This window comes from Micropterus salmoides, unplaced genomic scaffold (genome assembly GCF_014851395.1).
Source record: "Micropterus salmoides isolate LMB-PRFRI ecotype aquatic unplaced genomic scaffold, ASM1485139v1 Ms_hic_scaffold_9, whole genome shotgun sequence".
NCBI lineage: Eukaryota > Metazoa > Chordata > Actinopteri > Centrarchiformes > Centrarchidae > Micropterus > Micropterus salmoides.
In genome coordinates, this window is record NW_024044681.1 from 17,124,314 (window position 1) to 17,150,664 (window position 26,351).

Genomic DNA, 26,351 nt, shown 5'->3' on the forward strand with positions numbered 1-26,351 from the left:
TATAAATTGTAATTACAGACTTATGTATGCTCATTTGTGAGGTGAATTCAACACAAAAAGCACAAATGAAATGAAGCAATTCAGTGAGCAAGGAGAAGGTGATCCAGAACAGAATATCGAGGAGTTACTACTGTACAGAGCATGCAGTGAGACATAACCATATGTGGCTACATTTTAATTAAACAATTAGAATATAAATGTATTCACCTCCACAATCAAAATGAATGGTATACCAGGAGAAATGAAATCCAATCATTGGTTTTGGTGAACTCAAATGAAGCATATGAGAGAAAGGCTCCAGTTCTCATTTCACTGGGATTTTTGAAAGGTATCTGGAGATACCTCATCTTCCTTTCTATGTCTTCAACAATTTTCATGTCGGTAGAATTTCACATATGAGACTTTGTCATTCACAGCTACTCCAACAAACTTATTATGTTGGCTCCTCAGACTTGAGATTTGCATTCATTTATAAATGAGTTGGTACTTTGGTGTTATGACCTCTTGTCAGCATACACAGAATCCATTCATACGGACAGTGTGGCAAATCTATGGAAAGGGGGATATGACACTCTTGTGTATTACAGCAGTTGTATTTTTACATTTTAACCTTGTTGTAATTGAAACATAAAGTGTGATCATAGTCATATTAGTTCCTCTTAAGACAGCCCCCATAAGCACCAGGTGTTAGAAGAACTACGGTACAGCCTCTATGGCTTTTAAGAACTTGTGTGCAAAATCTCTTATAAAATCTGTCTTGTGGACATACAGTCAAAAGCACAGCATCAATAGTAAATAATCTGTAATTATCTGTTATAAGTTCATTTTGGATATAGGGCTATGTCTTATGATTACAAACCCATTTTTCAATCTGGAAACAACATATGACTAAGAGATCTTAAACCTATAATAATTTGAATATTCTGGCTTGGGAGGCAGATACAATACATGAACTAATTGGCAAAAAAAAGAAAAATCATTTGCATTAGAAAATCAAAAGCTGATATTTGATGACTTTTGTGCTTTTAATGCACTCTGCCTTTCTATGGACCAATTGAGTCCTTTTAGCTTCCCCATCTGTGTTCTTCTTGAACCACAAAATAATTATCATAGCTAATAAAGTGCCTTTTAAGTAGTTTATTGTCAGGGTTTCACAACAACAAAGTGAGGGAAGGAATTTTGAAGGCCATATTATCTCTATACTAAATGCTATGTATCTGCTTTGTGGTAAAATCCATTATTTATAGTAAAACCAGTTTGGCTAAAGACAACTATTTTGATATTGTCTTTCTTATATATTTCTCTTTCTCTCTTTATGTTTTTTTGACACAGAACACAATAATGATGCTGTATTAGCTTCATACTGCTTTACATTATGCCATTTTTGACCATCAACAGGCTTCTTGAGCGCAATCTGAGTTAAAACCTGGAAGTTTTGGAATGATCTTAGTTGATATCACTTGCCACCTTATTTAAAAGGCTTTTGAACTGAGAACATGCTTAGAAATAAATGATATAGTACTCCCAATGTACTAAAGTAGAAAAAAGGTTGATCTGAAATTTATTTCACATAACATGATATTGTAAATTGTGAACTTTAGGCCCTTTTATTATTAGTATGAAATGAATTGTAGTAACAATACATTTTGTTTCTTTGACACAAAACCCTGTTGACCTGAAAACTGCTTCAGCACTTTTTAAGTAGTGTCAGTGAAAGTAAACGGTCTTTTAAATATGTCAATTTCTATCTAACTGATATATTTTGTCAATGAATTATGTATGCTGTAAATCTAAAATAATAAAAACATAAAAATATGCAGACAAACATTTTTAAAAAAATGGCAAGATACACAACTCATAAAATATGTAAAATTTAAACAATTACTCAGTAACAGGCACCTTATATGTTTGTAATCTCTCTTCTATAAGGTTTTCACGTGTTAGCCAGCAAATGTGGTTTCCAAGATATGATGGATCCAGTCCTGAATATAGTAATTCAGCCCAGTGTTACAAGATCACGTAAAATCAAAAAACAAACCAGATACAAACAAGAAATGAGCAACATATTTTGCTGTTTGTTCTTGCTCTCACTGATGTCTTTTTTTCTTTTAATTGACATAGTAAAGCCAGTAAACAATGTTGAAGAAGGAAAAGACAGTTGGGAAGATTATCCTCGACCATTTGTCAATAGAATTTACGTCAGTCAAGTCTGGGATGGTGATCTTTAGCTGTGAGGCGCGCCTCCGTAGTCGGCTCTTCTTTTGAGTCATGTGGCACTCCAGCGTGTTTCGGCCAAAGTTGTGCCTGGCCAGCCCTGCTTTGCGGTACTGTAGAGTTGAGCTGTCATATGTCAGCATGGTATTTCGTGGGTCGTTGAGACCCAAAGCCAGCTCTGAAACCCCCATGTCGTTTTTGATGTCCAGGGTTCCCAAAAGAATGTTTTCATGTGGGTCCATCTGCCAAAGCAAAAGAGTCAAGTTTGTGTACTGTATTAATGCCATGCGACTAATTTTTTCTCAAATGAATCACATTTTACTAAAATAAATACAAATGTATTAAAATAACATTTCAAAAAGATGGAGACCATAAAAATATATTCTTCAGAATATATGCATTCACTGTGGGTGAAATTAACATGCGTAATGTGAAAGGGTTGCTCATGTTATTCTGTGTCTGGTGGATGTGTAAACAGGTAAATGTTTGGTTTGGCAACACATGATAATATGTTAATGTTGTGTTTGTGTTTGTGTCTTACGTCTTGTGGCAAGTGACAAAATTAATAATACAAATTCAAGACACCGTAGTAGCTTATGCTGTCAATGTATAGTTGCAGTTTAAATAGTTTTTTGTAGTACCTTATTCTTTTGATCACCAAGTCCAATTGCTGCGTCATCCACAAAGATTGGTTCCCACATCGAGTCATGACCATCAAGATCCCTTTGTTTCATTCTTGCATACAGGGTATCATCTCTGCCAACTACATTCCCCACCAGCCACTGCAAGAAAACATCAGCAATGGACAATTAGTGGATGGAGGTTACATTTGTGTAGGTGAGTATAATAACTTGGTAAAAATGTACATTCTTTTTAAATAATAAAACCATTGTGTTCTGACATAACTACAAATACTTGAGGGCCATGAACTATAGTACACCATTTTTAGTAATGCTCTTGAATAAATTATATTGTTATGAGAGCTTAATTTATCAGTCCAGTTTTCTTTTCCTCCTTTTCCTTCACTTGATGTCACAAGATATTAATGAAGCCATTTTCCTGCTCAATTCTAGACAGTGTTTTGTATTTAACTGATGTCAGCAAGTCCATGTGCAGCCATGTTTTAGTGGCTATTTTGCATCTCTGCTAGTACGCATTTGGTTCATGTCAGCTGGGAGCACAAAATGGGAAAGTGAACGCAACTGTTTCTACTAAGACAAAGAGCCAAGTGGCTCTGAGACCTTCTTTCTCTCTGTTTCAGCTGGCAACATTTCATATTTAGATTTCAAACAGGGATAGTACAAGCTTATTAGGCTCACTCTACTTGGCACAGCGAAAGCAGGAAACATTAGGTCAACCCTCCATTTGAAGTGATGACATTTCTTTGCTAGTAATTATTCTGTGCTCCTTAGACAACTTTATGAATAATTAAATACAAATTTCACTGCAAAGTAAAGGAAATATGTGATTGTATGAACATAAAGCAAGGAAAATTCTTTCACTTGAAAATGTGAGCATATTGTTGCTCATGTAGACAATATCCTTGAACCTGTAAATGTGTATGCATTTTTCTGAAAAATAATCTTAATTTGGGGAAGATCTGTCCTTTTAAATTAAAATAAAATGCAGGTCTACAAACTACAGAGGCAAGCTAAGCTATTCTTACCTTGTTAGGATCCATCCTCATCTTTTCATTGTTAGCTGTAGCTGTCTTCTCAGCTGCCCTTTTCTGGCGCTGAGGGCCCCGTCCAAAGAAAATGTAGTTTACCAGCGCATACTCCAGCAGAGCCAGGAAGACAAAGACAAAGCAGCCCATGAGGTACATGTCTATGGCCTTGACATAGGGGATTTTGGGGAGGGTTTCTCTCAGGTGGGTGTTAATAGTAGTCATGGTGAGCACGGTGGTAATACCTGGTGGAAAAAGACCATATTCATTACGCTATGACAGGAATTGTGTGAATCAAGAATGCTAAAATAAAATAAAAATTAAAGCTGCAAGCAACGTTGGGCGGGGCTTCGCGCCGTGATGTGCGTCTGGGCATGTCGGGGCCGCGGGCTCAGTGGCCAGAGGTCGGGAGTAAGGAAGGAGTGAAATGTCACTTACTGTGTCCCCTATGTGGCGCTAGAGAACACCTCCTAATCATATGATGTGTGTCCGGGGTGGGAATTATACAATAACAACCGGGGAGGTCAACTTTTTTCCAGGTCATAAAAGAAACCCAGTACAGCGCAGGTACATGCGACAGTGAACTAAAATCAACAAATATTATTAACTAATTATTATTAGTTATTTAACTAATGTCATCAGTCTGTAGATGATAAATCAAATTCATTACACCAGTTGATGGGTGCCGCATACCACACAACAACTTTTGTAGTTAGGGGTCACCCAGTATTGTAGAGCAAACCTGCCAGCAAGTCAGACCCACACAATGCTGAACCAGAACCAAAGACACTATCATAAAATACAGTCTACAGTATCATCTCTAATTCCTAATTCTTATCATTTTAGTTGTAAGTTTGAACTGTTTTTTAGCATATACTGTATATCATTTCCTCTTGCTCATGTTGACTGTGAATGCAATGTAATCTGGGTTCAATAAAACAGTTGTCATATACTGTTGGGGAATTGGTCATTTTTGGTCTCTGTAAATAATATTAAACAGAGTACGGTCTAGACCTGCTCTACATGAAAATCAGAATCAGAATCAGAAGGAGCTTTATTGCCAAGTAGTGTTTTGCACATACGAGGAATTTGCTGTGGTGATAAGGTGCTACACATAGACAAACATTCAGTCGACATAAATAAATAGAAATATATAAATATAGAATAGAAGAACAACGTTGCAGATATATACATGTGCATTATTCTGTACAATGAGATGACTTGTTTATACATATATTGTTGGGGAATTGGGAATTGTTGGATCTCTTCCCTGCTCTATATAAAAAGGGGAATGAGATGACTTTTTTCATGAATTGGCGCTACATAAATGAAACAACCTGCATACACTTGAAATAATAAACCAGGATTTTAACATTTATCTGGGCAGGTAAAACTCCTGAATTTCAGAGTGAAAACAAATGGCTGCTTATTGTAAAAAGACTCACAAAAGACTTAAAATGAAATAATGAATACATATTCTATATTTGTGAAAAAATTTATCTCTAAAATAACTAATCCTCAGTTTCACTGCTCATGCCTAAGCACCAGTGTTAGCTAAAAATTTGATAAAATATGGATATAGTGGTAATGAAATTATATGAGGCTATCAGCTAGCTAACATCACATAGCACATTTGAAGTAAAAGAAATGCTAATTACAAACTCTGAAGGTAGGAAAGTTAAATGTATTAAATAAGCTAGATAGCTAACTACTGACATTACAGTGTCTCCAGCAGGGTGCGGTGGACTGGACTAGAGCAGCTGCCACTGACAAGACGTTCAACTAACGTCAATTAGGAAATGGTATGGTCCATTTTAGGGGTGTCTGAAATTTTATTTCAATTTTCTTGAATATAAAGCATGAATATGGAAAATGTATTGTATTATTTATAATTGCAGGTAAGAAAAACCCACCTGAACTGTTGTTTTTGCCTTTTCGGGGGGGGGGGTCCAAGCTTTAATTAGGGGGGGTCAGACACCCCACCCCAATACCCCCTGTAATTTGAACTATGTGTGTACCAGTACATGAAGTGTGGAAGGCACTGTGAAAATGTCATGTAAATCTAATTTATTTTTCACAAAGGGCATACATCTGGTTGCAAGTTGGTGGTGCTATGATATTGAGTGAATTCTGGCATGTAGATGTGTTGAAAGTGGGACTTCAATCTAGCATGTAACACGCAGTAACACGCCACATCATGGACACGCCATTATTACTTATCTGAGCATGCACACTGAAAGGTTCAGTATGTAATATTTCTGAGGATCTATCAACAGAAATCCAACATACGATCCATTACTATGTTTTCAGTGGTGTGTAAAGACCTTACATAATAAACCATTATGTTTTTATTACCTTGAATGAGCCATTTATATCTACATAACCGCGGGCACCCCCTTCCCTGGACGTTACCACATTGCATTGTCATGTTTCTACAGTAGCTGAAAACGGAAAACGAAAACGCAGGACTTGCAACCCAAGAGTTGAGTGTTTGATCCCACCCTGGGGAATCTTTTTTTGTTTTTTTTCTCTCTTCAACAAATGGATTCTGCAGCGAATGTTTCCGTGTTCTGCATCTATCAACCTAAGGATGCTTTTGCAACTCCCCAGTATCTCCAGGCCGAGGACATTTAGAGGAATCACATTTTCAGGCGGCTCTTTCAGAGGTGTGTCAAGCAGGGTACAGACTCTTTTAATATCGTTCAGAATTTAAAGTAAAAGCTCAGTTCAACTCCAAATACTGCATAACAGTAAACAAACTTCTTGCGCTTATTTTGTAGGAAAAACCACTAAAGAGGAAGTGATTATTTGAGCATCTGTTGCTGTCATTACTGACATCTATTTTAGCACCGCTAGTAGTATTTATTTATTTATATTTTTTGCCACTATGAAAGCACCATAATCTGGCAGCGGGCCAGATATTATTGCTGGTGGGCAGTTTTGGCGAGGATCTGTAATCACAGAGAATTAATGTTTTTCTCTTGTTAATGTTTTTAATATGTGGTTTATAATGGACTGTGGTGCAGAAACAGTGACAATGTTAGACACTCTTGGCTTACATTTTCTATGTTGTCTGTCAGTGGCCAAATCAGAATAACATATAGTTTTACTGAATAATTAAGTAAATATAATTTCTTAATAAATATACCTAAAGAAACGTAATTTCTTGACCAGCTACACTCTGCTGTTTCAGAAGAGACACCTTTTGTGCTGTGTCAGCCACCGTAGCTCTTCTATGCTCTTTGAAAGTTTAGGGGGCAGAAGTAGACTGGACAGATGGTTGCAATTCACAACCCTCACCACTAGATGCCACTAACTCTTACACACTGAACCTTGAAGTTATAATAAGTTATAATAACTTCCTGTTTTGTGGCGAATCATTGGTTTTCAACGCCATGCTACGGACACACCCTTTTGACAAAAACTCCCTCATAGCTCAAGTTTTCATCAAGGTTCACCAATGCCTTTAGAATGCACAGCAAAAATTTGAAGTTGATCGGACAAATTCCCTAGGAGGAGTTTGTTAAAGTTTGGACCATGTAAAACATTAAAAAACTACCATTAAATTCAAAATGGCTGACTTCCTGTTGGGTTTAGGCTATTGCCCCAAAAGGCTTTTTTGTGTGTCGTGGGATGATACAAGTGCTTGAGAAATTTCATACATCTATGTGTAACAGGGCATGGGGGCTGCTTTGTTAAACATTCACTTCCTGTTGCCAATAGGTGGCGCTATGAGTATGATTGAATTTTGACCTTTAGATGTATTCAGGGTGTAATCCTTATCAAACATGTACATTGAAGTAACAACAAATGTCTTAAGTCTCTTCTGAGACTGTTTTGAAGTGGGTGTGGCCAACCTGATAGAAGTAGTACATAAGAGCATGAAATATGACACTCCCTGTTGCCAGTTGGGGGTGTTATGACTTTGAGTGAATGGTAGCATATGGATGTGTTCAGAGCGAACCTGTTATCAGACACGTACATTTTGAAACAGATGTGAGCATGTACACTGAAGTTATAGCAACTTCCTGTTTCATGGCGAATCATTGGTTTTCGACGCCATGCCACAGACATGCCCATGGCTGAAAACTCACAGATAGCAGAACTTTTAATCATCAATGCCTTTAGATTGCACAGCCAAAATTAGATGTTGATCCAATTAATTCCCTAGGAGTTCGTTAAAGTACGTAACCTGTGAATCATCAAAAATGGCTGTTAAAGTCAAAATGGCCGACTTCCTGTTGGGTTTAGGGCATCGCTCCCCCAGGCTTTTTTGTAGGTCTGGACATAATATATCTGTTACAAAAATTTGGTAAATTTTGGAGAAACGTAGCCCAGGGGCTGCTCTTTAGCCATTATGCCACGCCATGGACAAAAACCATATGACGCGTAAATTTTTACCACCCTTGAATTTTGTGCAAAGTTTAGTGAGTTTTTGAGTATGTTAAGACTCAAATGTTAAAATATGTGATTAATTTTAGAGAAAGAAAGAAAGAAAGAAAGAAAGAAAGAAAGAAAGAAAGTATTCCTTCCAGCAGTTGAAAGTATTTATGTAATAACCACATATAAGTGGGGTGATCACTCACAAATTTGCTTGCATTACTTACTGCATTTTTCTTTTTTATTAAATCAACAGCAACAATTAACTGAAACCTACACATTCTGACTGAATGTGTGGCAATTGTAATACTTCTACACTAAGGCATATTTGTGATCCACTTTATACCATGTGTCTGTGCTTGATTAAGCCTGACAGGATCAATAAAACCGAAGGGCTTACCACAATGACTTAAAACCATGCATTGCAAAACAAGTTAAAAGACATGTACCTGAAGCGTTGCAGTGTTTTAAAATTCAAACGTCAACCTTGGTCTTGTTCATTAGCAGAGAGCGAGCTGTGGGGATAGTTACTCAGATTGACTGTGCATATCAATGTGTTGAGTTTGTGCTTATTATGAGTGACAAGCTAAGCCTTGCTAGCTGTGATTTTTCATATTTTTGTTGTTTTAGCAAAGCACTGACTAATGGATGTAATTGTGCTTACAACCGTGTGTCTCTGGTATCATCTATATGCAGGAATTATAAATACCATGAAAGCCCCAATTCTAGAGCTTAAATATGATTTTACATGCATGGTTAAATAATTGTGTTCCCAGCTCCTATAACAAGAATCCTCCCCCATGCACCTGTATATTCTACTTTCAAAGCACCACACTATGATTATTTAAGGCAATTTCTATTGAGAGTCTCAGTAAACAATTACTAAATTATCATTCAGCTGTCATAAAGCTGTCAGGTGACCACTGCTCAAAATAGGATTCAGGCAATTTTCTCAAGCTGTTGCTGCAAGGACTTAACAATAACAACAAAGGATTTCTGCAGCACAGTGGCCATGTGATTCAGCCATTACAGGCCCCTTTTAATGCCCGAAACCAGGTCAGAGTAAAGTGGTTCCTGAATATAGTGTAGATTGGGGGGTCACTGAACATTTACCAACTCTGCTTACCTGCCTCCATTATGGAGCATTACCTTTTTTTTTTTCATTAAATCCCATGCATGTCTTTCCCCCGGATCTCTAAATGCAGCTCAGTCGTCAATCAGCGAAATTGCCTTGTCGACTAAAGCAAGGGATGGGTAGAAGGATGGATGAAGCAGGGTAGATGGAGTTTGGTGAAAAGAAGGCAGGGGGAGCTTCCGATAAACACAGAGCTAGAGGCTCAATACAAACCTCACAGGCTACATGGGGTTTACATAATCGAGGATGACGGGGGGTGGGGGGCTTTGACTTCTAGAAAAGCACAGAGGCTGTTGAATCCGAGTGGAAACAAATCAAACCATCATATGTCTGTGGGATACAGCAATATTTGTTATACTGGGAAAGATATTTGACCCAGTTAACACCCACAGTGAAAATTTACAGAAGTGAAACATAGGGTAGTTGTGGATCAGCGTACTGCATTTCTGCTTTCTTGACTGTATAAGGATCATGCCGGAATTACTAACGACAGAAAGCACAATAATAAATAAATAAATTTATAAAGGTAAACAAATTACGATATGATGAAAGATGTGAAGAACAGGATTCCTTAAAATGAAAAGTCGTGGCATTCACAGCACTAAAAATTGCATCCATGTTGATGAATGTTGTAGGACAAATGACATTGTATTTTATATTGGACATAAGTCAAACAGGTCTTCTGCAAACTTATGCTTTTTCCGTTCTCAATATATTCAACATTTAGGTTTGTGACAGATTTTCTTGCCTGACCTAACATGAAATATGTTGTAAATCTTTTGCCTCTTTCATCAACTTGTCACCCCAAGGTTTCTCATCTCTATTTGCCCTTCAAGTGAATGTTATATGGTGTAATTGGGGGAAGAAATCTATGCTTAGCTTATCCTTGGATTTCCCTGGTCAGTCTATTTTGGTTGCAGTGCAATCCTCTTTTAAGTGTCAATTTCTGTTTCAACGTGTCCTGTCTATCTGTCTATATTTGTATTACAGGCCTCACCTAGAGCCACTCTGGCTGCAGAGGCATCATAGTTGATCCAGAAGGAGACCCAGGAGAGGATGGTGATAAGTATAGAAGGCATGTATGTCTGCAGGATGAAGTACCCAATGTTTCTCTTCAGCTTAAAACTCAGGGACAGACGAGGGTAAGCACCTGCAGAGATCGGACGAGGGAAGAAAAAAAAGCAAGCAGAAGCAGTGATTGTTGACACATTTCCACAATATTTGCCACAGTTGCCAGGTTTCCACGACTTTTTCTGTTTATGCTATTTTAGAGATAACTCTCCCTTACAGTGTATATTTTGGGATAACCCCAAACCTCAGCATAATTACAGACAGCAAGTCCTCCTACCAAAACAACATAGCAGGTAATTTGTCACAAAGTAGTGATGGTTTATCATCTGCCACCCCTATGGGGAAGGTACGGTTGAATATGGGCACTAAATCTTACTGGTTTAAAGTTAGAGGATGTCTGCTTAGACGATTAAACCAAAATTGACTGTTGGAATCTCCACTGTGGTCTTGACATCATGCTACTTCTGCCTTTGCTATTAAATGTAATCACAATTTGTTTTAAAATGGCAATCAAAAGTTTTTCTGGTAAGAAGTCTCTCTCAGAGATCCTAGAAATCAACAAATTATTGAATTATTTGTACATTGTGGAAGAACTCAGTAAAAGGCCATGAATTGAAGTGAAGCATCTGTGCTCCAGAATTATCTGTTTTCCACTGCCTGTGTTTGTTCACTATATTGCAAGAGGTTTCACAATTTGTCTGTTGATGGTGCTTTTTTGATTATCTCTGCTCTCTTTGATATAAGCCCACATACGGGCAAATTGTATCAACACATATATTGCTCTCTGTAGGGAATTGGCTGTATTTTGGTTTAAGTTGCGTTACAACTGAATGGGGAAAGGCAGTGGAAGGTTAGTGGAAAGTCATGCAAAAACAGAAGAGGTGTGAGGGAGGAAGATATGTCCTTTTAATTATAGCACCAACAATCCACCAGCCTCAGTTCCTCTTGGAATGTCACCACTTAGACCTGGTTTTTCAGTTAGCTAATGTCAGCATGAGCCACCAAGTGAATCACTAAATAATTTCTTTATGAAGTGAGAAAAATAGCTTGGGAAAAAATGACAGGACAGAGGTGCAACAGTGAATATTTATTATTCATAAGGACAACAATGACATTGCCTATCCTTGGAGTGAAACATGACTTAAATTGGATAATTGCCCAGGCACTTGTGCTGATGTTTACATTTCTGAGTGACCCTCAGGTCGCTCCCTCCATAATGCAATAGATGGCACGTTAAAGGGAATCCCCTGTCTACCATATCTCTATAAGGCAATAAAATCACACACACACTGCAGGAACACACTTGGGTAGATTTACTAGCATGCATGTTAATGGACAACAAACATGCAATCACATTATGTTACTAATAGGGTTGTGTGGAATGTATGACCCTTGCATACAAAACGAGTCCTCTCATTGGTGGAGTCTTTATGTTCTTATTGCATTTCTGTTCTGCTCTCATTCAATACCATATAAAAGAAACTGTATTCAGCAGAGCCGCTGTCCCGCTTACATGTGCTTGCTTGCATGACAAATTCATGAAAATGAAAATGCAGAGGAGATGAATATTTAATTGTTATCAGACAGCATTCTTTTTGTTTATTGCTGTTAAATAAGTCATGGTGTCTTTTGTCTCCCAGGTTTTCGCATACCATTTTGCATTTCTGGAAATTAGTGGATGCTTTCTTCAGATCCATAAGTGCAAAAAGTGAAATGAGTCTGTTGAAATGTTCATGAGTTGCCATATTGCCCTCTTTGTAGCACCATAATGAAATTAAATAACCCTTAGAGACAGAAAATAAGGAAAGAGTTTTTTAATTACAGTTAAGTACGCGCGTATATATGTAGAAACATTTTACATGCATGTAAAGATAATTATATTTCAGGGCTGATAAGATTGTAGTGCATTATGTTGTACTGGTGTTGCTGTTTGTTCAACCCTTTACATTCAGATAGCATACAGTAAGCTTAACTTGATGTCTTTTATGACTGGTGTGATTCATGTCACTGCCTGCTGCAGCTGTATTTCAACCTGTTAGTTAATATTACCTGTGGAGAAGACGACGTTCTTGGAGATGAGCTTATGATCGACAATGGAGAACTGAGGCAGTTCAATCTTGTCCACCCCCGTCACAGCATTGTCTCCTCCTCGCCAGTAGAATTCAATGTCATCTGTAGTGTAACCATCTGAAATAGGGTACAGAGAACAGGAATTACTGAGGATTGTTAATGGTTTGTATATTTGTTCATAAGTCCCATCTGGATCCCATACAGCCAGGGTTTTAATTAAACAATCACAACCAGGGTCGTTAACTTTTTCTCCAAGTCATAAAGGAAATCCATTACAGCGCAGCCATGTCTTACAATGTCCTTGCTTGTAACTAATGTCTGGAGACTGTAGATAATGATAAATCAAATTTATTACACCAGTTGATGAGTGCCCCATACCACACAACAACTTTTGTAGTCAGGGGTCACCAAATTCTAGAGCAAAACCGCCAGAAAGTCAGACCATCATTTACACTCAAACAGACCCACACAAAACCAGAACAAAAGACACTATCATAAAATACAGTCTATATTATCATCTCTAATTCCTAATTCTTTTAAGTTTCAACTTTTTTAGCAAGTATCTTCTTTCCTCCTGATCATGTTGACTGTGATTGCAATGTAATCTGTGTTCAAGCAGTACTCATACATTGTTGGGGAATTGGGAATTGTTGGGTCTCTAAATAATAAACAGAGTATGGTCTGGACCTGCTCTATATGAAAAGTGCAATAATACTATTGTGTTATGAATTGAAAACATTTGAAATAACAAACCTGGATTTTAAGATTTATCTAGCCATGTAAAATTCCTAAATCCTAGAGTAAAACAAATGTCATGCTTATTGTAAAAAGACACACATATGACTTGAAATTCTATATTGGTATCAAAATGCATCTCTACAATAACTAATCCTCAGTCTCACTGCTCATACCAAAGCACCAGTTTTGGCTAACAATTAGATAAAATATGACATTTTATAATGTTAATGAAAGATCATTTAAGCAGCTAATTATGAAACTCTGAAGGTAGGAAAGTTGAGTATATTAAACAAACTGGATAGCTAATTACTGACATTAACCTACAGTGTCTCCATTTGCGTTTGATGCACTGGACTAAAGCAGCTGCAAGTCATGCAGGCAGACAATACGTCAACTAATGTCAATGTTAGGAAATAGTATGGGCCATTTTAGGATGTCTGAAAGATTCTTGAATATAAAGCATGAATACGGGAAATATATTGTAATATTTACAAATATAGATAAGACCCCCCTGAACTATTGTCTCTTTTGGGGGGGGGGGGGGTCTAAAACATTGATTCATCTGTACTCAAGTAGTTACACAAAGTCAGCTGCCCAGTACAACCTCAACCCCGAGTACACCTCAACATCAGCTTCTGAGGTACCCATGCACAAGGCACATGCTGATGTCTTGTTACTGTCTTTATGACAATACCTAAATAATAAAAAAAAACTTGTTAAAACTATAAATAATGAAATCATGTTGAGCTAACATTCCATAAAGAAGCTGAGGAAATACTTCATATATGGGATTAAATATATACGAGTCAACTTTACTATGTTCAATCCCATGAACAACTAAATTATTTAAGACCAAGAATGATTAAATAACCAGGCTTGGCATCCTTTTCATCACTAAAACTCAGTCAAATCTACAAAAGGACAAGACGCAAGTCCATTAATATTAATCTGAACCAAAGCTACTTGCTCTTTTGCTCTCATTTTGCCCAAATTGGTGGAGACATGGACAGGAAAGCGGACAGTGGGCAAGCGCAATAAATGATTAAATAACACGGTACTCTGTAATTACAGCTGAAGACAAGTAAAAAAGGACAAGAAGGAAAGTAGAACATTTTCATTAGACCATGAAACGTGACTCTTGGTCCACTGCCTACTGTCTGCTCTGGTGCAGTTGTCATGTCTGCCGACTTTAAGGCATAAGGGTATTGGTCACAGAGACAGGAGAGGAAGGAGATGAGGAGACGAGGAGGGACAGACAGCTGGTGTTAGTGCACTTTTTTGGAAGGCTTGGCTCACTGTTAAAGCCAAGCTAAACCTGTGGGAAACTCAAATTAAACAGCAATTTGCAAAGTAAGACATAAATATGGTAAATATTATCAGCATGTGAATCTGTGTGCGTGTGTTTGAATGCTTCTTTGAAGTTGTTTTGAAGCCTCCCTGTGCCATAGCACAACTCATCATAACTATGGAAGACTGCTGTAAAAAGAAAAGCCTGAGATTTATGGTAGCCAAGCTTGTTTTGAAACACGGATTGCATTATTGCTTTTCCATTTTGTCATTCTTTAGGGCTACAAAAAGGTTGAGAAGTGACACAAAGGTAATTCCTATAGTGCAACACCATTTGGATGCTATATTTTGTACATAACAAGCTAGCAGTGCTAGATTATCTCTGACAGTTATGAAAACACGAGTGTACCGGAGTGTGAACTTGCTCTGAGAGGTAGGAGGACAAGACTTGGAATACACTTTACTTGCTCAAGACAAGCTACTGAATATTGTAGTCTCCATAAAACTGATAAAACTTCCCAGTCAATGTGCATGTCTAGTACATATTAGGTTTAGGTAACAGCCATAGTAAAAGCAGGAGCTTAAAGAATAATCAGGACTGTTTTTAGAAACTCAACATGCAAGATAATCATATGTGATGGTTTAAACAGTTGTTACAACAGCATGCTTTCTGGAATGTGAATTTGCATGCATGTTAGTCGAGTGCCTGAGTGATTATTGTTATATCATTTGATTGCATGCGTGAAAGTTTCTCTTTTTTGCATTAGTGTGTGTGACCATTACTTTGTCAAATGTTGATGATGGGGAGATTAAGCAGCTAGAAAGTGAATTAACATGCTTGATTTGCATGAGTATGTGCAGTATGGGAGTGTGGGAGGGCGGTGATGATGGGGCTGGGCTAATAGAAGAATGAAAGCATGTTTGACAGAATAATTTAGAGGAAACTCCCACGCTATTTCATCCATTAATGCATACAATATAGTCCGTTATACCACACCTTCTTTCTCCTCTCCTCTTCCTCCTCCGGTCTGTTTCTCCCACTCTTTTTCTCTGACTTGTTCTGTTTTTATCTCCCTTTCTCCCACCATTTTTTGTTCATTTGATGACACTCCCCTCCTTCTTACCTTTCAGTCATTTCTCTGTCAGAACCATACCATTATGTGTCCATCTTTCACTCTACCTCCCCTCTCCTTCTCCTTCCCCCATACCCTGCTCTGCTTAATTAATACTTGTGTGACCTATTTAGTTGCTGTGAATTATTAAAACAGACTCTTCAGTGGCTGCTTTCAACACCCTCACACTCTGACATCTCTTGTTCCTCTGGATGAAAGTGGAGTTGGGTGCTCACTTAGTTGAAATATCTTTTCTTTCTCAAAAAGAAGTATTTCCTAAACATTCATGTACAGTACAGTTTGGGAAATCATATCACATTATCATTATCACCTGACATAAAATGTAATCAATACAGTTTCCAAATGTATTCCAAAGGCAATAAGTAGTCAAAGGAAGGATGGTAAAATAAGATTAATGTGTTGTCTACTCTTAGTTCCCGTAAAAAGCCTGGCAACTGCATTTTGAAGCAACTGCAGACGATTAAGTGCCTCTCTACTAAGTGCAGAGTATAAGGAAATTATATTAGTCGAGATGGGATGAAATAAAGGCAGGTCAGGTCAGGGGCATACAGAAATAACTTAATTTTGGATACATCTCTTAAGTGGTAAAACTTTTGACTGAATCACCTCCTCTGCTTGAGATTCAAAATTTAAATTTGAGTCGCTGTATTCAGTCCAGAAGATTGTCCCCAGAGGATGAAAGCTCATTTTATTGGTGACCCCCTGATCTTTCCTATTGTGCCATTAGAACAAAATTTCCACACAATCAAAAGGGATATTTACAGCAAATTTAGAACAATCATTCTCCCGAGAGGATGAACCCTTTCTAGTTTGCCCATTTCATGAGCTTTTTGCACTCAAACCTGTTTATACATACTTCCAGTAGAGAAGAGAAGTGAATGCTTTTGTGCAACCGTACTCATATCAGAGTCAATGATTTGATACGGTCCTCATATTGTATGTAGTGTAACCAATGTTTTTACGTATTTGAGGCTGACTTTGCAATTTTGCGTCACTTCACTTTCACAAGTTTTCATGTCACAGTGTTGGGCACAGATAATTTTTCCTGATTCCCCTCCTGCATGAAAATAAATGGAAAGACAATGAGAGTGAGAAAAAAATAGAAAGAGGCAGACATCACAGACAAGAGAGAGTTAGTCTACAGTATATCTATTAACTAAAAAACACTGAAATGACAAAAGAGGAAATTAGCGTTTTGATTCCTCAGTGGAATGAGAAGCAAAGTCATCCCCCCATTACAAAAAAAAAGAAAAAAGAAACTATGGGTGTGACAATATGTATTTTACTCTAGCACAAAGGCTTCTCTCGTGAATTCCAAAATCTGGGAGTGTTGGCAGGCCAAAAATAAATGAAATTGTTCACGATAGCATCAGAGGAGATAGCAATACAATACAAAAGCTATTTAACTGGGACTCTGGCATATCTCCCTGACCAAATCTGACTCCAGGCCTTTTTATCAAGCTTATGAAATAATGTCTCAGTTGATTTGTTTTAATGGGCAGAGAAGGATTTTGGAGGGAGATAAAACAGTGGCTTTGATTTTGCTTAAGGCAAAACATAGTCAGGGATGACAATGTTTTTTCTATACTTTAAAAAAGTGAATCCCTGTAATAGAACTTAGGAAATAAAACACATTTTCTAATGTGTAATAAACACAAATGTCATGGTGACATGCATTTTAAGGCTATACAGATGCACTAACAAATGTGCATCCTTTCATCTAATTTTCTTCACATATATGATGAGTACAAGTGGTGTTTTACTATTACAGTGTTTACAAACCTTGCTAGAGAATAAAAAAAATCAAAAGATGTCACAACAGATGTCAAACCTTATTCACTATACACACACAATAGTAAAATTAGGAATGTTGAATGCTGCACCACCAAACAAGCCTTTGAATTTGTCCACAAGAAGTCTAGGGGACTGTGTGTAAATAATTAAATTACATTGTGTCCACTAAAAACCTAATTATTTAGTTCAACCTAACTAGAACTTTAGTGTTTACACAGCATGGTTTAAGAAACCTTGCTCTTTCCACAGTTTACAGGAGGAAATGCATGTCAACTAAATGCATATCAATAGACAATGATTTGAGTAAATGTCCACAGACACAGGCGGACACCTGCATAAATGAACACATAGACAAGACACACATGCTTGCATGGACACACAAAAACATCCTTAAACACCCACACACAAATGGACACCTCAAATCAAACCCCCTAAACAACTGTCTGCCTCTCGTTCTCTCCCCTGTTAGCTGAGAAGGCTACTCCACTCTTAAATATGTCTCAGATAAATGTTTGATTCCGCGCCGTTCAAAGCGACTTTAATGTTATTTCTGGTGTCCAATTAAAAAGGTCTTCAAACTTTTGCAGTACACAGCAAACTGCATGTCTAGAGAGGGACATCTGAAAATAAGATACATAAATAAGCCATTCAAGCCCCAGTGTAGAAACCATTTACACCCTAGAGGATGTGTTTTCTAAAAATGAGCTATGATGGGCACAGATAGCAAAAGAGAGATAGACAGCGAATGTGGCTCTGTCTATGTGTTTGGATCGCTGGTGCAGAAAATATAACTATTACTTGGTAGAGATGCTGTAATGAAATGATTTATTATGGTTTATTGTGAGTGCATGTAAAGTATGTGAAATAACAGTCATAGGCTATGCCTGAAATCACCACTCATTCACTACTCCCCACTCTCTATGTAGGGAGTTGTACATAGAGGACTATATAGTGAGCTCACTTGCATTATTAAAACAACACTTTTGGACAATACTCCATTCATTATTTCGGCGCCGTTAATTACGTCATTGTCGTCGGACAATCAGTTGGTGGACTGTTTTTTTCTATCAGCACAATGCATGATGGTATATAGGGCTTGGTTAGTGACCATCGGTTGCACACTATTCAAAATGCATTCTGGGATACACTGAGTGGACTATATAGGGTATAATAATTATCACTATACATTCGGACAGCACTATAAAATAGCGAGCTCACTATATAGTCCACTATATAGTGAGTAGTGGGTGATTTCGGACACAGCCCATAATGTGCCTTCCACTCCCCTCTCATTGTATACCAAAATAAACAGGGATGACATTGTCTGTTTTAGCATGCATGTGTGAGGATATGTCTTAATTTGTGTTTAAGTTGCCATTCTGTCTTGCTTTTTAGGGCAGCTTAGCTTAAATTCCTAACTGTGCTGGCTCTCGAAGAGCCACCATATTCCAATGCTAAAGAAGCTATTCAGAGAAAACATGCTTTTGTTTAGTATTCACTGTTTAACAGCTGAGTGACCCTACTCTTATGATTTATTGAAAAGGTGTACAGCTGCTTTACTTGTGAAGTCAAGGTTACATCTTTGATTAGAATTAGCTTCCCATGGAGGCATAGCTACTGTACAGCAGTATATACACTTTACATTGTACACTGCATTACTGTAACAGCGTCCCGGAAGCAACATCAGGGGTTTAAATCTTTTTAATAATGCAAGGAATGGTATTTCCTTGCACTGACGTAAGATCTTGTGCGGCCTACTATGCGATAGTTGAACTCCTGGATTACGTATGCATCATAGAGATGCTTAGCAAGCAGGAACAAAACAAATGCAGGGTGACAGGGCTTGGCTTGCAAGGTTATAAATCAAACCATTATCCAATACTGCTGAACGTGAAGCTGAGGTTGTGTGGTATTAAAGCCAACCTAAATTTGCCTCATAAAGAAGATAAGCTAGCAAATTAAAATGTATTTAATGTAATATAATGTATCTAAACCTGGAATGTAGTATAACTTCAATTACATTTTATTCAAAAAGTGACAGAATTGTGTAAGCTGGGAAACAAGAGGCATTTGAGAATGACACTGTATTGAGATTTTTTGTGCGTGGTAACTTGATAATTATAACTGATGACTGAACTTTTTTGTACAGTTGAAAACAATATGTTAGCTCCATCCCTCCTTGCACAAAATTACTGTGCTGATACTGCAACCACTGTCCTGAAACAGCTTGTTAATGCGTGATTAAAAGTTGGTAATTAAACCAGGGTCAGCAATTAAACTTTTGCTTGGTATAATTAAAAAAGGTCAGCATGAAGGGATGAAAGCCTGATCCATATATGAAAGCACTTGGATGTTTTAAATTCAACCTGTCAAAGCTTATTTAATGACTGACACTGCCGACTGGCTCCACATCAGGGATAATATAAGACATTGGCTCAACCAAACTCACTGGAAACAAGTCATCAGATGAAAGAAGAGAACAGAGTATCAAATTATGATGCAGGCAAATGTATGAAAAATACACACACACACACACACACACACACACACACACACACACACACAAAGCTGCAGTTACTAGTTACTCCCCAGTGTGTTTTAAAGTTGGTGGGTAAAAGCCTGTCACCAAATTAAAAGAGAAGCATGTGTGCTCTAGTTGCTGAGAACTAGCTCTGTTGTGAGGTACACTCATTTGTAAACAGCCAATGTCCCTTTCTGTCTCCCCCTCACTTGCCTCCCATCATTCCCCTGAACTATTTTCAAACAAGTAGTTTAAATTTACACACAGTGTGAGGTATCATTTGCAGTTACAAGCCCTACACCATCTTACCAGAGGCATACCAGATTTCCAATTAGGTTTGATTAAGGCGTTTCTGCACATCACTCCTCATGGCAAGAGAAACTACAGATGACAAGCTAGCAATCATGTGTATAGTAGTGTCATCATGAAGGTCATCCTCTCTACTGCTTCAATACTTTCCTAATTTCTCCCTGGTCTGTGACCTTATTATACTAGAAAATGAAAAAATGTTCCTCTTTGCTCTGATGAATAAAATGAGAAAGGTGTTCTGTATAAGTAAACACATTTTTAATATACAATTATAAAAAGAGTGACGGCTTTAGGGATAATATATTTAGGTCTCCTAGAAATACAAACATCCAAAATCAACAATCTAATTGTAGCATGTATGCAAGGTGATCAAAACAGAGTGGCCATTGCCATCTCTCCTTTCTGTAGGTGACATGACTGTGACCAGGTTCACTCCTGACCATGAGTCAAAGATAGTCAGAAGTGCAGAGTTATAGAGATTTTCCAAAAGAAGGAACAGTACAGTCCCCAGAGCTATGCTATGGGTGTTCACAGAGGTTGTTTCTTTTTGTAGTTCATTTAAAAGTAAATAGCTTGATGACAGTATTTGTAAAAAAAAAAAACAACCAAAGATGGGAGCTAGTAAACTCTCTTAAGCACAAGAATGCACCATAAGTAAGCTGTTTTCAACAAGTATTCTAAACTGCATCACAAACCAATGGTTAGGTAACTTACAGTATCTACAAATATTCACTGTCATGGATTACCCAGCATAAGAAAATTTCAAGTCTGCGAAGTTGATTTTCATATTGGACCACAATTAACGGAACCCGATGGAAAGATCTGCAGTAACACACATTTAACAGTCTATCTCATATCTAGTGTTCTAAATATGTGAAAATAATGTAAAGAATATGTGATTTCCCAGGAAAGATAAAAGAAGAAAAATGCAAGTGAAACCAACTACAGTTTTCTCACATGTATCAAGATAAATTACACCAAACAATGCAGTATCCTATCTGTCTGTGAGTTCATCCATTATCCAGGAATTGCTGACATTGCCCATAATGCCTGCCTACCTCAAACAGAAAGGGTTAAAGGATGTTTGAACTCTGGGGAAATCAAAGCAAGCCATTATCAGGCCTCTGGTGATAATCATTATAATCTAGGGAAACAAACCTCTGCCACTGGACAACTGCTTATCTTTAGCGCTCTTACTCTTGCACAAAGCATGCTAAGAAGTGGCAGTGATGGACAGACTGGATAGAGGAAAAGGACAGTCATGTTATATCTTTGATGGACAGTTTAGATTTGCTAAGGAGCTGTGATGCCAACTGCACTGTCATCAGTAAAGGAGAGGGGAAAGCCTGAGTAGCTATCCTGATGTTGCCTTGTCAAACCTGTTGAAAAATAGGTTTAATTGGTTTGTCCCCTCCTGGTTCCCATCAACAGCTGACACACAAGAATGTTTCTCATCCCATTCCACATCTCTTTTACACTAATCTTCCACAGCTTGATTTCAATTCCGTCTATGTTAGCATTCTCTCCTTCCTTTGCCTTTTCCATTTTTTTGGGGGGACGTTTCTACTGTACCTATCTCAAGCCAGATGGCCTCCATTGTTCATACTGAAGATGGACGCAATGTGCTTTTTTCCTCAGTGTCTGATATCAACAAACTCTTTTCATGTGAATTATAGAATCTGATGCAATATGTATTACAGTTGAATAGCTGTATGTGCAAATCATAAATCAAATAAAACACATTTGATGCATGATCAGAGCAGAGCACATTGCCAACTACCGTACAGTAGAGTCTTCATGCATTCCAGTTACCAAGCTCTCACAGATTTGCACAGACTGTTGATAGACATGTGGCATGTATCAGGATACAGCACATTTTGTAAAACTGCTATGGAGACGTGTGCATCCTTAGCCTGGAATACAGAAAATTCCAGGTCTTAGACTTAGATTTAGAGGAAAGAGAAAATTGCTGATGGTGAGGTACTAGGATGAGATCTTTATAACAACGACACGTAGAAATTCTCATCACAAATGCTTTGCTAGTAGCATCAGGCCTCTGCAAGACTTCCGTGTTTAACTATTTTGTGCAATCTTGAGTTAAATAGTTCAACTCTTAAACTGCCTTCTTTGCTCATTATGCTCTATTTCTCTTTGTACACCAGCTCCAGCTGTAGGCCTTCCATCTCACTTGCAAAATTTGAGTATAACACAACTACATTCAGGTGCATTTAGTTATCCAGTTGAGTTCTGACTAAGCTTGGTCAAGTCTGACCATCTTGGTTTGTAAACAAATTTCATTTTTCCCATGATGGTCGATGTATGGCATGGTCACCCCTTCTACCTCACCACTACTTTCATCCCTCTCTAGTGTGCCAGAACCTAAGTGTGGTAGAAGGGTTTTTGGGATTAAAGCAGCAGTTAGCTTCAGGCCTGTCAGCTGTGTTGAACTACACCCCGCACAAGTAAAATTGTAAAAAAAAAAAAAAAAAAGTTTGAGAAATGTGAGCTTAGGATTTATTAATTACCATTAGAAAATCTTAAATAAAACTAAGGCCATCCTGTATTTTTATCTTATTTACTATAATAAACAGATGAAAAGCTGAAAGAGAGAGACAGATGGAGATACAACAAAGGTCCTGGGATGCATTCAAACCTTGTGTTGTGGTTAAATGGTAGGTTCTTTAGACCTGCCACACACCCCTTAGGATGTACTGTTCGTAAATTGTTGTCAGTTGAAACTAGGTTGCAGCTTTGAGCTTTGGGCAGCATAAGCATTTAGCTCTCATTTATCACTTCAGCACCACAGGCAGCGCACATTGCACAAAGTAGTCCACCGCTCTAGTGTCGGTAGAGGTACTCACTGAACTAAGACCATTAGCTCACTTGATGAGGGATATTAATAACAGATCATCTACACCAAACTGTGATGAAATTGATCAAAATAAAAAGTAGGCTGATTAAACCAATTAACCTAAAATAATAATAAAGTCTGTCAAGCATAGTTGAAATAGACCATTTTTGGAACAAATTATTGCGTGAAAACTCTATGTACCATTGTATTATATAGGCCTAGATAGCATAGCTGATGGTATATTTTGGAAGGAATGAATGAGTCTACTTTTACAAGGGGAAATACAATAAATTGGATGGAAAGGATTATGTTGGAAATGTACCACCACAAATCCTTGTACCACATTACAGCGTACATTATAAGGACCTAGTGCGTTTCCAGTCACGCATAGTTCCCGACAGCTGACTGAACAGAACTGAGGCTATGCCACTGTATAAGGCTTTAGACACTTACGGCAGTCGAGATTTTCATTGCACTGACAAGAAACAAAAAATCAATAAATGACATAACAGAATAATTAAAGAATAAAGGAAGGAATTACTCACAACTCTCTATTTCGAGTGTGCAGTTTTGCTCATCCAGTGGATATCTTCTCAGGTCCATCATACAAGCAGCGGTGGTAGTGATCCTGAAAACACATGACAAAATGATGTGGTCAGTTAATGGCATTATAGTAGAATTTGATAGATAGCAAATTGTTGTTTGTTGCACGGTAGGATAATATTAGTACACCCCAGCGTCTTGTCCAGCAAATGTAGACAAAGGTGATAGCATAACTGATAATGAAGACCCTGTTAGTGATCAGAATGAAGACCACTACTTGAATGCCATTATCCAAAACTGTTCTCTGCAGTACAGATATTTAGGACCAAACTTTAAACGAACAAATCTTAAAGTACCTATTATGTGTACAATCTGAAGTTTGGTGAACTTAGGTTTTTGACAGCAATCATAAACCAGAACTCCACCTGTGTCCACGGGCCTTGCATTGGCCCTGGTCTGTTTTACCATTTGGATTAAGTTTGGTTAGATTTTTGTCTTCACAGTGTTGAAAGTTTCTAAATGATCATGGCAAAACCTTAGTACAGTTTTACTTCATTCACCAAAGTGCTTATAATTACATTCATAGAATTCTTATGACCAGTTATTATCCGCATAACCATGAGTAACTAAACAAGACTTAAAATCTTCAAAACCTCTACAGGTAAATGCATGAGCCTTTGAGAGTTTGGGGGTGGTGGCATCAGTGGTGGGAACTCCATTGGGGATTACAGGGCCAAAGCTAATCCTTATGTCCCAGTTTTAGCATTGTTTGGATAATCCTGTGGGCCCTCTGTCAGGCCCCACCTAAGATGCGAGTCACTGCAGGGATCAAACTCTGTGGGACAGTGGTGGCAGCAGTAAGCCAGAGATAACAATGGTACTGTTTGTACTCTTGACTACTGCATGTCATATAACCATGGAACATGTGGGATGGAAAGGAATGTTTTACAACCTGATGACATCCCAAAGATTGCACATGTCAAGATGATTGCTTGTTTTAAACCAATTATTAATATGACTACAAAAAGAAGAAGCAGAAGAAGAAGGAAGGAGGAAATTACATATTTCACATTGCAGAACTATTTCCATAGCTGTTACAACAAATCTGGAGGGAAAAATTAATTAGTTATATGCAAAACTATACACACATAAAGCTTTATTTAAATCTAAATCTGTGATTTACAAGGATTTTTGTGAGTGTGGCACAGTTGTCCATCCCTCCCTCTGTTGATTTGACTGACAGTGTTTTGCTTTGTGAATGTTGTTTGGGTTTGATGAATAAACAATAAAAAAAACATTGTGGGTGGTACTTTTAGAGTTGTCTCTGCTTAGAATCAAAGCGCTTATATTTTAGTTCTTAACCCATGAAGTGTCACTTGAGAGATGCCAGTGAAACTCCAAAAGGACATGGGAAATATAAGAGGTGAGGTGTTGATCTTTAAGCTAATGAAATTGTTTTTCTTCTGCATCTCAAGATACCAATGAGGTTTAACGGCTGTCACATTCAGATAATATATAAATAAATCAGATCAGTGAATGTATTTCTCTGAATGTTGTGTAAATCAAGGGAGTTGTTTTTACGGGACCAGTGGAATAGGCCTCTATCACACTGGTATATGTTTCATCCCGACACTGTTCATTAACAAAAGGTCTCAGAGTTATCATTCAGTTAACAAGTTTCATATGAGCAACTAATTTAAATGACAAATGTAAATCATATTATCTTGTAGCATGCTGAAATGGGATTTAGCTTTAATCTCCAGCACCTGAAGTGCCGCAAATCAACAATACCTGACACTATGGAACATGCTGAGAGAAAAGATCAATAAGGCTGTAGATTATTATCTTCATTTCAATGGAGCATAAAGCTAATACCTGAGGCTTAACTGTTTGACTTTCCCTCTGGCAGAGTCCAATTTCCAAAAAAACACATGCCATCAAACAGGCTACGGTAAACTCAATTTCAGTATAGTGTATAGTTTTTTCACATGTAAGTTTTTTGTAATTTTTTTATTATTATATTTTATTAAGAATAATTCTTTATTAGGTACTTACTTCTATTTGTATTGTTTTCTATTTTAGTTAGAAAAAAAACACTTAATGATTTGACCTCAGATGGAGATTTTCTGTCTACATGACCAGCAGCCAAATGAGCCAAAATCAGGCTCATCAAACTCATTTCAGCATTGTTAGAATTTTTTTCTTTCTTTATTTAAAGAGCTGCTGCAATGCTGAGCTTCCTGCAATACATCACTCTTTATTATAACATATGATATATTTTTAACAGCAAATTTTAAATCGGAATTGTTTATAGAATCATTGCTCATAAAAATAATCTTTTCAAAAAGAAATGTTTTAGCATGGTTAAGTGCTTTAATACTAGACGTAAATAGCAGTGACCTGGGAGGTATAGCCTTCTGCTTTATTGCCACTATCATATTTTGTGTATATAATTCAACATTATAGCATTTCAATCACTATCAAAACAAGTAGACGGATGGATAATTCAGGATAATAACATCGGCCAGCCATGAGTCAGTAGATAAGGTTATGTTGTCCATCAGACTTTGTGAAGGGAACATAAGGACAAGGCGGTGAGTAATAGGCAGCCATTCTTTTCCCGGCTCTGGTCTTGTGTG

General features: G+C 37.5%; 1 protein-coding gene across 1 annotated transcript in view; it reads right to left on the minus strand.

The window, feature by feature from the left end:
• Nucleotides 1-2,108: 2,108 nt before the first annotated feature.
• LOC119896200 (gamma-aminobutyric acid receptor subunit beta-2) overlaps nucleotides 2,109-26,351 on the minus strand; it is a 66,643-nt gene continuing 42,400 nt past the window's right edge. The window contains exons 5-10 of the mRNA XM_038709704.1: nucleotides 23,715-23,797; nucleotides 12,516-12,653; nucleotides 10,393-10,545; nucleotides 3,881-4,125; nucleotides 2,856-2,996; nucleotides 2,109-2,456 (exon numbers count right to left, since the gene is read on the minus strand). Of these exons, the coding sequence (XP_038565632.1) occupies nucleotides 2,109-2,456; nucleotides 2,856-2,996; nucleotides 3,881-4,125; nucleotides 10,393-10,545; nucleotides 12,516-12,653; nucleotides 23,715-23,797 (1,108 nt within the window). The remainder of the gene's footprint in view (nucleotides 2,457-2,855; nucleotides 2,997-3,880; nucleotides 4,126-10,392; nucleotides 10,546-12,515; nucleotides 12,654-23,714; nucleotides 23,798-26,351) is intronic.